At 36.9% G+C, this 12,682-nt stretch overlaps 1 protein-coding gene across 3 annotated transcripts in view; it reads right to left on the bottom strand.

Moving 5' to 3' along the window:
• Positions 1 to 5,853: 5,853 nt before the first annotated feature.
• Positions 5,854 to 12,682, bottom strand: part of HACE1 (HECT domain and ankyrin repeat containing E3 ubiquitin protein ligase 1) — a 47,386-nt gene continuing 40,557 nt past the window's right edge. For all 3 annotated transcript variants that reach the window (XM_031610758.2, XM_031610759.2, XM_031610760.2), the window contains 2 exons: positions 7,214 to 7,327; positions 5,854 to 6,757 (listed from right to left, as the gene is read on the bottom strand). In XM_031610758.2, coding sequence (XP_031466618.2) covers positions 6,655 to 6,757; positions 7,214 to 7,327 — 217 coding nt within the window. In that variant the 3' untranslated portion in view covers positions 5,854 to 6,654. The remainder of the gene's footprint in view (positions 6,758 to 7,213; positions 7,328 to 12,682) is intronic.

Here is a 12,682-nt window from a genome sequence, read left to right as displayed (position 1 = left end):
ACATGAGACACTATGCACCTCTTTCCTGAAGACAATCTTCACTTTCAGAAGTGTGCTTCTACCACTTATTTTCTCTTTTCTCTTGCTTATGTCTTAAATCTAGAGTACTGTTAATATATGTCACAAACCAGGGGTAAGTGCAATAATCACCTCTAGCTTAGCTCACCAGCCCTAATCTGTCACAGAATTTACATTTCCTGTAGAGCAACCCTGATAACACACATCTAAAAGCCATAGCACCATAATGTAGCACAGGAATCCAAAGACTAAGCAATAGCTGCATTTCTCTATATCCAAAAGGCTAAATGAGACTTTACAAGTCTAAAATAATGGTTATGCATAGACTCACTTAAATATGTCAGAATAAGCTAAGCAACACAGAGAAGCCATCTACTAGACACCTCTGAAATCTTTGCCCGTTTGTTTGTATATTAGTATCACTCTTCAGCATTCAGTTTTCTTTCTAAGCTATGTAATTCACAGACCAAGGTGCTTTTATGTACTGGACAGCCCTAGGGGTTCCGTTTCCTTTTACCACAGGTTTTAAATTTGACTAGACAGCAACAATTGCTTTTTAATCTAAGCAAACTGATCTGTCAGAGGCAATCGGTACGGTGGAACTATTCCATGAGAATCCTAATAATCTCGATGAATCACTCAGCTCCATATGAAACTCAATAGTTGAACTCTTGGCATAGATTGTCACAAGCACTTAATGCAGCAAGAACATACAGCTGCAAACAGTAGCCCAGCCATGCGTGCCTTAACTGTATTTGCACTCCTGCTGAAATTCTTCATCTTTTGGTAATAACCAGTTTCTGATTATATTAGCATAGCTTTTTATTATTATTATTATTTTAAGCACAATTTCTCAGGGGAAAAAAAAAAAAAAAAAGCCTCAGCATTTAAGAATATTATTTTATATTCCCATCAACAGGTTGAACTTGGCGCAAATTTTTACAAGCGCAGCATGCAGGGTCTTGTTCATCACTGGCAAAAATGCACAGATACTGGTGGTAACTACCTTGAAAGGCAGTGCTGTGTAGCTGAGAATTTGCACTACCAAATTGTGTTCTTGTGCTCTTTGTGTCTGTTCTACCTTCCATGAAAATAAAGAGGAAGCATTTCTTTCAGAGAGACTTACGTATATATTACACATAATTAAAACGTTTTATTTTTCTACTATTGTCTTATACTTAAAGTGTACATTTAAAGCATATACTGAATATTCATTGTTGCATACTATACAAATTATAGAAACATAGAAATTAGTCTTAAACTCCGAAAAGTTATTCTGTCATGAGAAAACACCTTCTTTCTCTCCCACTTTTCAAGATCTGCCTCATGCTTCAAAAGCCTTTGGTGGAAACAAGAAGGTACTAAATAAAGCATCACTATGCCTTCTTGATATGTTAAGGCAGGGTCATCTACTTCCTCCTACCACAGTTCACGTTTACCAGTCTATTAATTAATCAAGTGGTTTTACTCGAGCAGACTTTCTAATGCACAAGGACAATTCCCATACAGATAGCATCACCTTTGATTTTTGTTTTTCCTGAGTTCTGCAAAAAGAACTCATTACTTCTTATCTGGAAAAGAAAAAACCAGAACAGTTGTCAATAAGTTGCATGTTCAATTTAACACTGAGTCTATTTGGCTTTCTAAAGTACCCACTCCAGAAAGATTTTCTGTAGAAAGAGCACCTCTTTCTAATCTTCTTTATAATCTTGTATTGCAGGAGTTTATAGGGATTGACTGGTGTAAAGAATCCCAGGCAAACAGCTGACACTGACTCAGAGTTCGAGAAGCTAACAGGTCTCTTTCCCCAGCACATCTCTGCTGAATAATCAAGACACATAACATTGGCATCAATCATAACCCAAAACCTTATTTTAATATACATTAAAAGATAAGTATGTAACATTAAGAAACCTCAAAGAAGTAAGATTTGCTTTCCACTCTGACCTGCTAGCATTAGGAAGACATCCAACACATCTTATGGAAGATGCCCTCCTTCTGAAACAACCATCATTACTGTATCTGATCTCACCTTTCTCATCTGTTTCCTTCATCAATAGGACAAGAAGAACTCCTTTATCCTCCCCTCACTGAATGAAAACTATTCCCTACATACAGAAGTGAAAAGACAACTTGGGAAGGGGAAAACAAATAGCAGGAAAGAACCCTCATCTTTGTAGATAATAAGTCCTAACATGTAAATTATCTCCATTTTGGATGTCTCAAGACTGCTTTCTCACAACAAAAATAAGAAGTTAAAGAGCTCTTTAATTCACAAGCTGTCTTCTTCTTTCTTCATAGAGGTACTGTTGTTTTTTTTTTTTTTCCTTTTTCAATTCACTACTCTTTTTGAATGTATTAATACAAGACTGCATTACTTTATTGTAAGCTATTGTTTACAAGGTCTTTAAAATGATGACTGGATGGCTTTAGAGCAAGACTTCTGATTATGGACTTTTTTTTTGTTCTAGAAAAAAAATACTAAATTTGGAACTATGTTGCAAAGAAAGAAATGGGAAAAATTTGAGAACTGACAAATTGGTCTATTTGTTCATATTTGCTGACGCATAATCAGCCACAGTACACTGCAAGGAATTCAGAATTACCCCAGATAATAATTGAAGATAACCAAACCAAGGCTGTTACTGAGCCAAGAAATAAGGACTCAGCAAATGTATTTAAATAAGATCAAGAATAATTCCCATTTAAAAAAAAATAATAATATTGTTACAAAAACTGTTAAGCATTCAGCAACTGCACTGGTTAATCAGAAGCAATTAAACTTGTCCTGATCATTGAGGGTTCTGCATGAAGGAGGGCACCAGGGGAACAAAAGCAGGACAGTGCCAGCAATAGACTCCACTGCCTGAACAGCAAGGACCTCTCGTGTTCAGGCAGCAGAACTGCAAAGAATACTTATGCTCGGAGTGAAAAATCAATCCGTGATGTATACAAAAAGAACTATGAAAGCTTGGTTCAATTTCTGTGACTGCCTCCTGTCTAATAGCAAGGAAGTTTAACTGGAAAACCATCTATATATTAAGACCTGGAGGAACACCTAAGGAGTACTGCTTGCCTGCTGTCGTGAGGGGCAAAAAGGTTATTGATTTACTTATTCAAAAGGTTTAGAAAAGCAATCTTCTATGCCACATACCTCCAGGCTGGATGTCACTAAAGAGGGCTTCTGTTCCTGTTCAGTCTCTGGAAGGTCAACAGCAATGCTTTTATTAGGCATTATTGAGCTGTACTTGCAGAGCTGAATCAGCTCATTAGACTTCAAAAACAGTCCAACCACAATAAAACTACAATTTTAAGTTTAGTCTTTTAAATAGAGAGTTTACGGCCTTCCAAAGCAGATGTGGTCCTCACACACTTTTTTACTGTATGCATGGAAGTCTCCAAGTCTCTTGAAAATTCAGGCCAACCACCTTCTCTCTTTCATTCCATTTTCAATCTTATTGACTATAGTAATTCATATGGAACATACAGTAGTAGTCATTAAACTACGTTTCACAGTTTATGGTTTTAATGGTTTTGTAACATTAGATGCATAACACATTTTCAAGCATCAAAAACTAGGCTTTGCTATCTAACATTTTATAAAGATAATAAAAGTTAATGAGCGCTCATGATCTATGATGTGACAAGACATCTGTTCTTTTCTTTCCTAGATAAAACACTCACCCCCGCCTTCTTCTGGCACAGTGGGAAAGAACAAATATAAACCAATTAATCATTCTAAACTATAAGCTATATTAAGTTGTAGTTTCTCAACAGGCTTGTCATATCCTGTTGCTAATAGGGCACAGGTGTCCTAAAAACAGTCTTTCAAGGCAGCAATTAAATCCTGGTAACTTCACGCGCTCAGCTGTATCAGACAGTCCCCATATAATGCTTAAAAAAAAAAAAATAATAACAACAAAGACACCGGATTTATGGTATAGCTGCAGGAAGAGCTCTATTCCGATTTTCTACTTATTTTCATCATGCTTTCTGTATTGGGTTGCAGAGGGGCTGCAGGGTTGGGCTCTGTGAGCAGAGCCCAGTGTTGCCTGTGTGAGAGCAGAGCCAGCTCCAGCTGCTCCAAAGGGACCGCCGCTGCCAGAGCTGAGCCGTGAGCGACGCCGGGTGCGCTCTGCGACAGCAGATGGAAGGAAGGGACGAAGCGCTGCGCGACGGCAGCCTGGACAGGGGAGCCGAGATGGGAGAGAACGGCCGAGGTCGGCGCGGGAGGAGCTCCGGGAACACGGGAGACCCCGCAACGTGTGGGAAGGCCATGTGGGATCAGCTGGGGGAGCACGGCATTGGGGGAGGGACACACGTAGAGCAGGGACAGAGAGAGAGCGTGGAAGCGCTGTGGTTGAACCATAGGCTCCGTTCCTTTGCAGTGCCTCAGGGAAGGCAGAAGAGTATTTGGAGAAAGCGAAGTGTTTTTAGTTTTCATTTGATTCTCACTGCTCTAGGGTGTAAGTGATAGGCAATAAATTATATTAATATCCCTACGCTGAGTCTGTTTTGGCCATCACAGTAACTGGTGAGTTATCTCCCATGTGAAAGGAAAAACCACGTAGTTGTGTCATACACAAACAGCTGTACCTACAGTAAAACATGTGGATACAATTCCACTTTACCTAAAGAAAGCAAATACTTAATCCCTGAGAAATATCGTGTGTTACTCAGAATGCTTTCCTTGTGTCAGTTCACCAAGCAGAGGCAGACAAAGACATGAGAGCTGCACAGCTGGGAAATCAGGCACTGCCCAGCTGTGCAGAAAAGTGAAGTACTTCTGCTGACAGATCCGAGATAACTGGAATTTAGCACTAAAACCCCACATATCTTCCAACTTCAAACCTCTCTAAATAATCTCCCTGAGCTTCCTAAAGGATGCCGCAGAGGAACAGCATGTCTCTCTGCTGACTAAACCAACAGTCAGGGCTCTTCTGACCGAACCACCATGAGGGTTCAATGAAATGCCATGCTGGAAGACTGGCTTCTTTCTACCAACTAAAAGCAGTATTCTCCTTAAATTGTAGTCTTTAAGGTGTCAGATGGACGTCCACAAGCACTGCTAAAAAAATTTGAAGTAATACTTACGCATAGTGGTGCACAAACAGAACTTGGGGGGAAGTTTACATTTAAAGCTTCTGCTTAAGAAAAATTACTGTGGCACCTCTTAATCAGATGACCCATGAATTTCTATCTCCCACTCCGAAGAGGCTATGAGTGCTTTAAATTAAAAGAATTAAACATATTAAAAACAACCCCCCCACTCATTTACTAACTCATCGTATCACCTCTTTGGACCAATGCTGTCCTGCATTCATAATGAGATGTTGATCTGATAGCATTTGGTACATTCATGGACAGCTTTTCTCTGTTTAGTTTCAGATGGAAATAATCCATACCACATTCCTCATGGCAAGTAGGGATGATCAGATTCATTTAAAAAAATTAAAAAAAAACACTCCTAGCCTGAACCAAAATGCTAATATAGATCTACCATAAAATCTTTTTAAATCTGTTATAAAAATACATAATCTATCCCCACTTACTAAAAAAAACATTCAGGTGTGCATTTTTGTATATGATTTGAGTAACATACCCTAATTCTATATAAATTTTGACATGAGATTCTAATTATTACAGCCTTGACAGTTAACCTCTCAGTAAGCTCAGGTTCCTTCCCTGTGCATTTGATAATGTCTATCCATAAACTTTAGTAACGCCTTCTCAAAAGCTACTTCCACAACAATTTAAAATTATACACAAGATGAACAAATTCTTAAAAAAAACCCAAATATACAAAACCACAGACTTGTCACATTCAGATTCTGGTAAAAATATTAAAATTTAATAATAACTTTTAAACATACAATTATGTCAAGGAAAGAGCAAAGGCATTCAAACAAATGAATATAGAACTTAAATAATATTTACAAATTCTAAACTGTAAGTTAACTATAAAGTCACAAATACTTTAAATATTTAGTAGAATATAGTGTAAATTCTAATACAAATTAGCTATTAATTTCATCTGATATTTTTCCAGTGATAAGTCTAATCTTTACATACTATATACATTAAAATACTAAAAAGTTATAAAATTTTATTTCTGTTACTATGCAAAGAAATGGAAAATACATCAGATCTGTCTTACTGTACAATATCCAAATTGAACTTTCCCTGGTGTTCTCTGAAAAAAATAAACGGCACTTTCACATGCAACAAGGCATAAAGTACAAGCCTGTCCATTACCAGTATGCTAGCTGAATGCAAAATAAACAAATGCCATTCAACCATCTAGTTGAAAATCAAAAATAAGACAGTAGAAAGAGATTCTAACAAACTTCCCAATTCAGACTGAAGTGATAATGAAAAGCATGTAAACCAATTTCCATACAGACCTGTCATTTGAAAAAATGAAAATACATCATACTGAGAAAAGTAAGTTATGTGACAATTTCAAAGTTCCTTTGACAACATCTAATGGAGAAAGAAACCTGATGGTCCTGTATGAATTCTGAAACACAGCCTTGCTGCAGCATCTGAGTTGCTATTCCACTAACAGCTTCCAAAAAAACGACTTCTGCCAGTCTGAATTCCACATCAGTAGTCAGATGAGTTTTCTGGACTTCATTATGCCATTGTGTAACCATAGCTTCCACAGTGCAATGCCACAAGAAGCCTGTCCTTCAGGATTTCTTTACTTGGGTATTCAGGTAACTTGAGCATGTTGATACTGAAAAGGGGAAGAGGAAAAAAAATAAATAAATAAGAACAGAAAAAAAGGAAAGGAAAACTCAGAGCAAGAAATATAAGAGTAAAGTTTTGTTTTCTAATTGAAAATTCCAAAGATGCCACATTCAGTGAACAAGGAACAAACAAAGCCAGTTCTGCATTACAGTCCCAGTGAGAAGCATTCGTATATATTGCAGAAAAGGGTTTTTTTTTTTTTCTTCACAGTAGTTAATACAATAATTTAACTTTTAAATTCCCTTATTGATCTCACTTGACTGAAGTAGAGAAAAATGAGAAAAAAAAAAATATAACTACCACCTGGATGGTGGCAAGAGAATACTCCAGGAACTGTCAAGGATTTGGGGCTTTTTAATGAAAATATTCAAAATACTTTTGACTGGCATTTATAAGAAAAAAAACTTTATTTTTAAGGTGTTATAATGAGTAGTTGACATACCACGTGCTAGATGTTGGTAAAAGATTCGCAGTATATGGCACAGCAGCAATTGTAAAATTTTGCAATCCACTCCCACCCATTATATGGGCAAAGCCACCATGAGGCACTCTGGAACTGAGAATACTCACAGAAATTAGATCATTGTAAGAAGAGTTAAGCCAAAAATACATTAGTAACACTGCAAATATCTCTTAAGTTACCAATACTTTACTCCCTTTCTCACATCAGTATCAAAATTCACGTTGTCTAAATACTTATAATTACAGTACTTACATACATTTACATTTATTTGCATTATACATCACATTCTTTGAATGATATTCAGGAGAATTCTGTTTGCAAAGCAAGCTCACTTCTTCAACCAGTTTTTATAAGACCATTACCTCAGTTTATTACATTATTACATTTATCAAACCTTGTTTACATCTTTTTTACATTTACAGTTTAAAAAGTACTGCATTATTAAAAAGTTTATTCTCCAGTTACTGCCTGTGAAACAACTGACCCAAGTGTTTTGATACATCTTTTCATTTAGTACTTCAGATTTAATATCTCAGGTCTTAACTAACAAAGCCATCACATCGTATACACTCTCACCTGGTGATAATCTATGGCAAAACAATACACAAAAAAAATCATTAACATCATCAGGAATATATTCTCACTAATCTTTTTTTTTTTTTTTTTTCCTTTTCAATATATTTTTCAGGATTAAAGTGTAAATGGATAACAGACATGAAGTCTTCAGCATCCTCCCCAGATTTTAAACTAACAGAGACAAATACAGTGAAATTCATATAATTGTATCAGCTTAAGTTGGTATGCATTACAGTGTAAAACCTGTTTTTATTACAGTCATTACAAATGTCTTTTAAAAGTCTAACAAGTGCAACAAAAGGATAAGAACTAATGAAATTGAATGTGAGCCAGCAATGCATTCTCATATCAAAGGACAGCAGACTCCTTGGTTGCATCAAGAACAGCACCAAGAGATGATCCTGCCTGTGTTCAGCCCTGGTGGGAAACACTTGGAAGTGCTCTTTGGTAGAAGAGAGACAAGGATATGCTGCAGCAAAATGAGCAAAGTGACACAAAGGGACCAGAACACCTGCTACGTGAGGAAGGAGAGCTGGGATTGTTCAGCAAGGAAACTCAGAGAAATCTGATCAATTTGTTTAAATAAATAAATTAGAGCTTGGGAAATTGCATTTAAGCCTGAGGGATGGTTTTGTGTTGTTTTTCTCTCTCACTCTGAGTGTGGTCAAACATCAGAACAAGTTGCCCAGTGAAGCTGTGGGGTCCTTGGAGACCAGACAAGACCATGAGTATCCAGTTCTAACTGACCCTGCTTTGAGCATGGAGTTGGATGAGGTCCCTTCCAACTTCATCTATTCTATGGTTCTGTAACTAGCAAAGAAAGAATCTGATAAAATAAGATAAACATTCCATAAAATATAAAACAGCTGTCAGCATTCAGGATTACAGGAAAACACATTAAAGATAATGAAAATAAATGTTAAAAAATGCAAATAAGAGAATAAGAAGGGAAGAGGAGAATGAAGTAAAGCTTCCGCTAAGTAAATTTACATGGTAAAAATGCAGAAAAGGGGAGGTTGCTATTGCCAGATGTTAAGGAGCTATATCAGACCTTGCAATAACATTTTTTAAAAACACCTTTAAGAACTAACTTTGGTATCCAACACAAGTATAGTATTCAACCGCCTAGATTAATGGCAGCACAATTCAACACATCATTCCTAGCATTGGTGTATAAGGTAACTACCATGAAGAGAAGTACTGATTATTTGCAGCATACCATTTCTGCTGTACAAATGCAATTGTGTTTGCAGCCACAGTTCAAAAGAGTTGTAAAGATTTTACAGCAGCACACTCTTTTGTATCATGTTTTTGGCTTGCATTTCTAATACAGTGCTGCATCCCCTGCAGTGATCTTTTGTTCTGTGAGCCAGGAGAATTCTTCTATATTGAAATAAGCAATAAAATACAGACCTCATTTTGTCAACAGCCCACTATTAGCTAACTTTTTTTTTTTTATAATTTAACTCATTAAAATGCTTTTCATATAGTAGATTAAAATCATGGCTTTCAGTGCACAAAATAGCTGGCTTAAACTTCCAAGTATGTGTTTTCATCTCAACAAAACACTGCCAATGTTATAAAGAAAGCCTTTCAAAGATGTGTAAATAAGATCACAAGATCCTACCTTTCATACTGCATGTGCAAATAGCCTTCAGCAAAAGCAACAATACAATTCCATAGCTTTGGAAACTCCAGAGCTATTGAAATGTTTAAACTTGCATCTGAATCATAATATTACTATCTTTTTTTGTTAACAGATTTTGCATAATCCTACTAAAAAAAAAAACAGCATAGAAAGAACTCACTCTATGTTTTGTTTTAAGAATAATCATATCTATCACATTTATCAAATACATTGAGTTTCCATTAAAATAGCATATACCTTATTTATTACTTAACAGAAACTGCAGTCTCCTAAGTTAAATCAGAAGAGCAGATATCCATAGTACTGTTACCTAAAAACTCTGTAGCCAAAAGAATACTAGTAAACATTTATCACAGTAAGTACTCAACACTTCCTTCCAACTGTTAACTAAAAAGCTGATCAAAATTTGCCAATGGATAATTAACAAATATTTAGCCAAATACAGTTATAAACTAGGTGGTTATTAAGAAAACGCTTGGGTCCCCAACATGAATATCTGGCACAAGAATATTTAGGCTTTTTTTCAGTGTGCTCCTCCAAAACACAGACAATGAAACACTACCTGACATGGAAAGCGCACTGTCAAAAAAAAAGAAGTCTCAAAATTAATATTACTGATGAATTCAATGCTATAAGTACTGAAACTACCAAAGTGAGCCTTTACTACATGGAAGAGAAAAAGCTTCAGGACTAGGGAAAGGTTACAGAAATATTTAGAGATGTCAGAGAAACAGTGAAGACATTGTCACAAATGTAATTAATGTTATTCAACTCACAAAATTAATTTTATAGCCTTTAACTGGAAAGTAAGAATAGTACTACTTCACAAAAAAAAAAATCAATTAAGTGAATACGCAGAAGGGACTAAAGGGAAATGGAAAAAATAATGGAAATTTAGAATACAGACAGCAAACCAGCGCACACAGAATCTTAAAATAAGTTCCTCATTAAAAAAATGTGGAGTATCCAGCTAGAAAAATCTTGTTTGAAATCAGATACAATTTTAATGTAAAATTTTACTTGAAATACCAGCCTGTACATCAACTCACAGCTTGGCATCTAAATATTCTATGTCCAGAAACTAGAACTTTCTAGGACATTATTGGATGAACAGTGCTCAAGCATGTATTAATCAGGCAACACAATTGTTTCCTCGGTAGAAAGTATCCCCGAGAATCCACAGTATTATCCCAAATGTCTATGAAGTGGCATTCAGTATGTCCATTATCATTTGGAATGTATTAAGCAGTATTTTAAACATGACCTTACATCTTAAAGACCCTTATTTGCCATCTAGATTTAGAAATGGATTAGCTCATTAAAAAAAAATGGAAGACCACCAGCTGACATGCAGCAGATGTGCAGTAAGAATCACAGGAATCATTTCTGTAGAGGACAAAGAAAGATCAGTGTGCACAAAACTAGCTTCTTAAATTGCCTGTGATCCCTAAAACCAATCAAATTCATAATAAATCAAGTGAAACTAATATAATTTTTGAAGACTGTTCCATTTGATGATATGTCTGTGACTGTGAAATTTCTTCCAATAAAAGACACGGTTTAATGATCTAAATTTGTATTTTACCACCACTTAATCACAAAATTTATAAACAAAGAAAAGGTCAACTGCTCTGCTGATCCTCAAGTATGAAGGGAACACTAAATTAAGAAGATGGTGTAGTCTATACCTACTACCAGAAAAAGAAACAAAGCAAAAAATAATTACAAAACTCAGCCAACATATGTCACTTTGCAAACTATCTGTATACACAGACTTGGCAACACACCCAGATCCAAGTGAAATTTATTGCTACACTATAAAAGGAAGCAAAAGTGGCTTTCCTGAAGAACAACTAGAATTTAGGGCAGAAATACTATATAAAGCAAACAGTCTCTCTTACAGTTACACTTTCACTTGATCTTGTCATGCTGCACTAACATTAAATCCAACTGAGCTTTAGGAGACAGAAGTTCTGTTTACACCGATTAAAATCATACCTAGTTGTCTCTAATAGTAAAACTTATATTTATTCAAAACTTGCAGTAGTGTGTGTTCCTTCCCATGGCAAAGGGGTTGGAACTAGATGATCTTTAAGATTCCTTCCAACTCATACCACTTTATGATTCTATCCAGTACTCACTGGAGAAGCCAAAAGATACATAAATATGCATCAGGAAGGCAAATATGAAGTGTCATTAAATTCATTACCTCCTTGTTTGAAAATTGCCTGAGGCAGCAAATTAACTATACAGAAGCTTGGTACTGGGGCCATTCCTCTTCAGCATCTTTATCAGTGATCTTGATGAGGGGACTGAGTGCACCCTCAGTAAGTTTGCAGAAGACAACAAGTTGGGAGGGAGTGTTGATCTGCCAGAAGGGAGAAAGGCACTACAGAGGGGCCTGGATAGACTGGATGGATGGTCCAAGGTACACTGTATGAGTTTCAACGTGGCCTAGTGTTGGGTCCTGCATTTTGGTCACAACCAACCCAGGCAACCCTACAGGCTTGGGGAGGAGTGGCTGGAAAGCTGCCTGATGGAAAGGGACCTTGGTGTACTGATGGACAGTCAGCTGAATATGAGCCAGCAGTGTGCCCAGGTGGCCAAGAAGGCCAATGGCATCCTGGCTTTTATCAGGAATGGTGTGGTGAGCAGGACTAGGGAAGTAATCCTGCGCCTGTACTCGGCATTGGTGAGGCCTCACCTCAAGTACTGTGTTCAGTTCTGGAGCAGATCCAAAGAAGGGCAACAAGGCTTTTGAAGGGCTTGGACAATATGCCCTACAAGGAGCGACTAAAGGAACTGGGGCTGTTTAGTCTGGGGAAGAAGAGACTGAGGGGAGACCTTATTGCTTTCTTCCAATACCTGAAAGGTGCTTACAGTGAGAACAGGGTTGGTCTCTTTTCACTGGTGACAGGACAAGAGGAAATGGCCTGAAGTTGAGTCAGGGGAAGGCTGGATATCAGGAAACATTTTTTTACAGAAAGGGATGTTAAGCAATGGAACAGGCTCTGCAGGGAGGTGGTTGAGTCACCATCCCTGGACGCGTTTAAAACCCATTTGGATGTGGTGCTCAGGGACATGATTTAGCGGAGGGTTGTTAGACATGATTTAGCGGTTAGGTTGTGGTTGGACATGATCTTTAAGGTGTTTTCCAACCTGAGCAATTGTATGATTCTGTGAGGCTTCCAGCAAAGTAGTCAAGTATAATAAATGAGTAATTA

Source organism: Phasianus colchicus, chromosome 2 (genome assembly GCF_987193195.1).
Source record: "Phasianus colchicus chromosome 2, bPhaCol1.hap1.1, whole genome shotgun sequence".
Classification (NCBI taxonomy): Eukaryota; Metazoa; Chordata; class Aves; order Galliformes; family Phasianidae; genus Phasianus; species Phasianus colchicus.
This window is presented reverse-complemented; position numbering and strand designations above follow the sequence as displayed.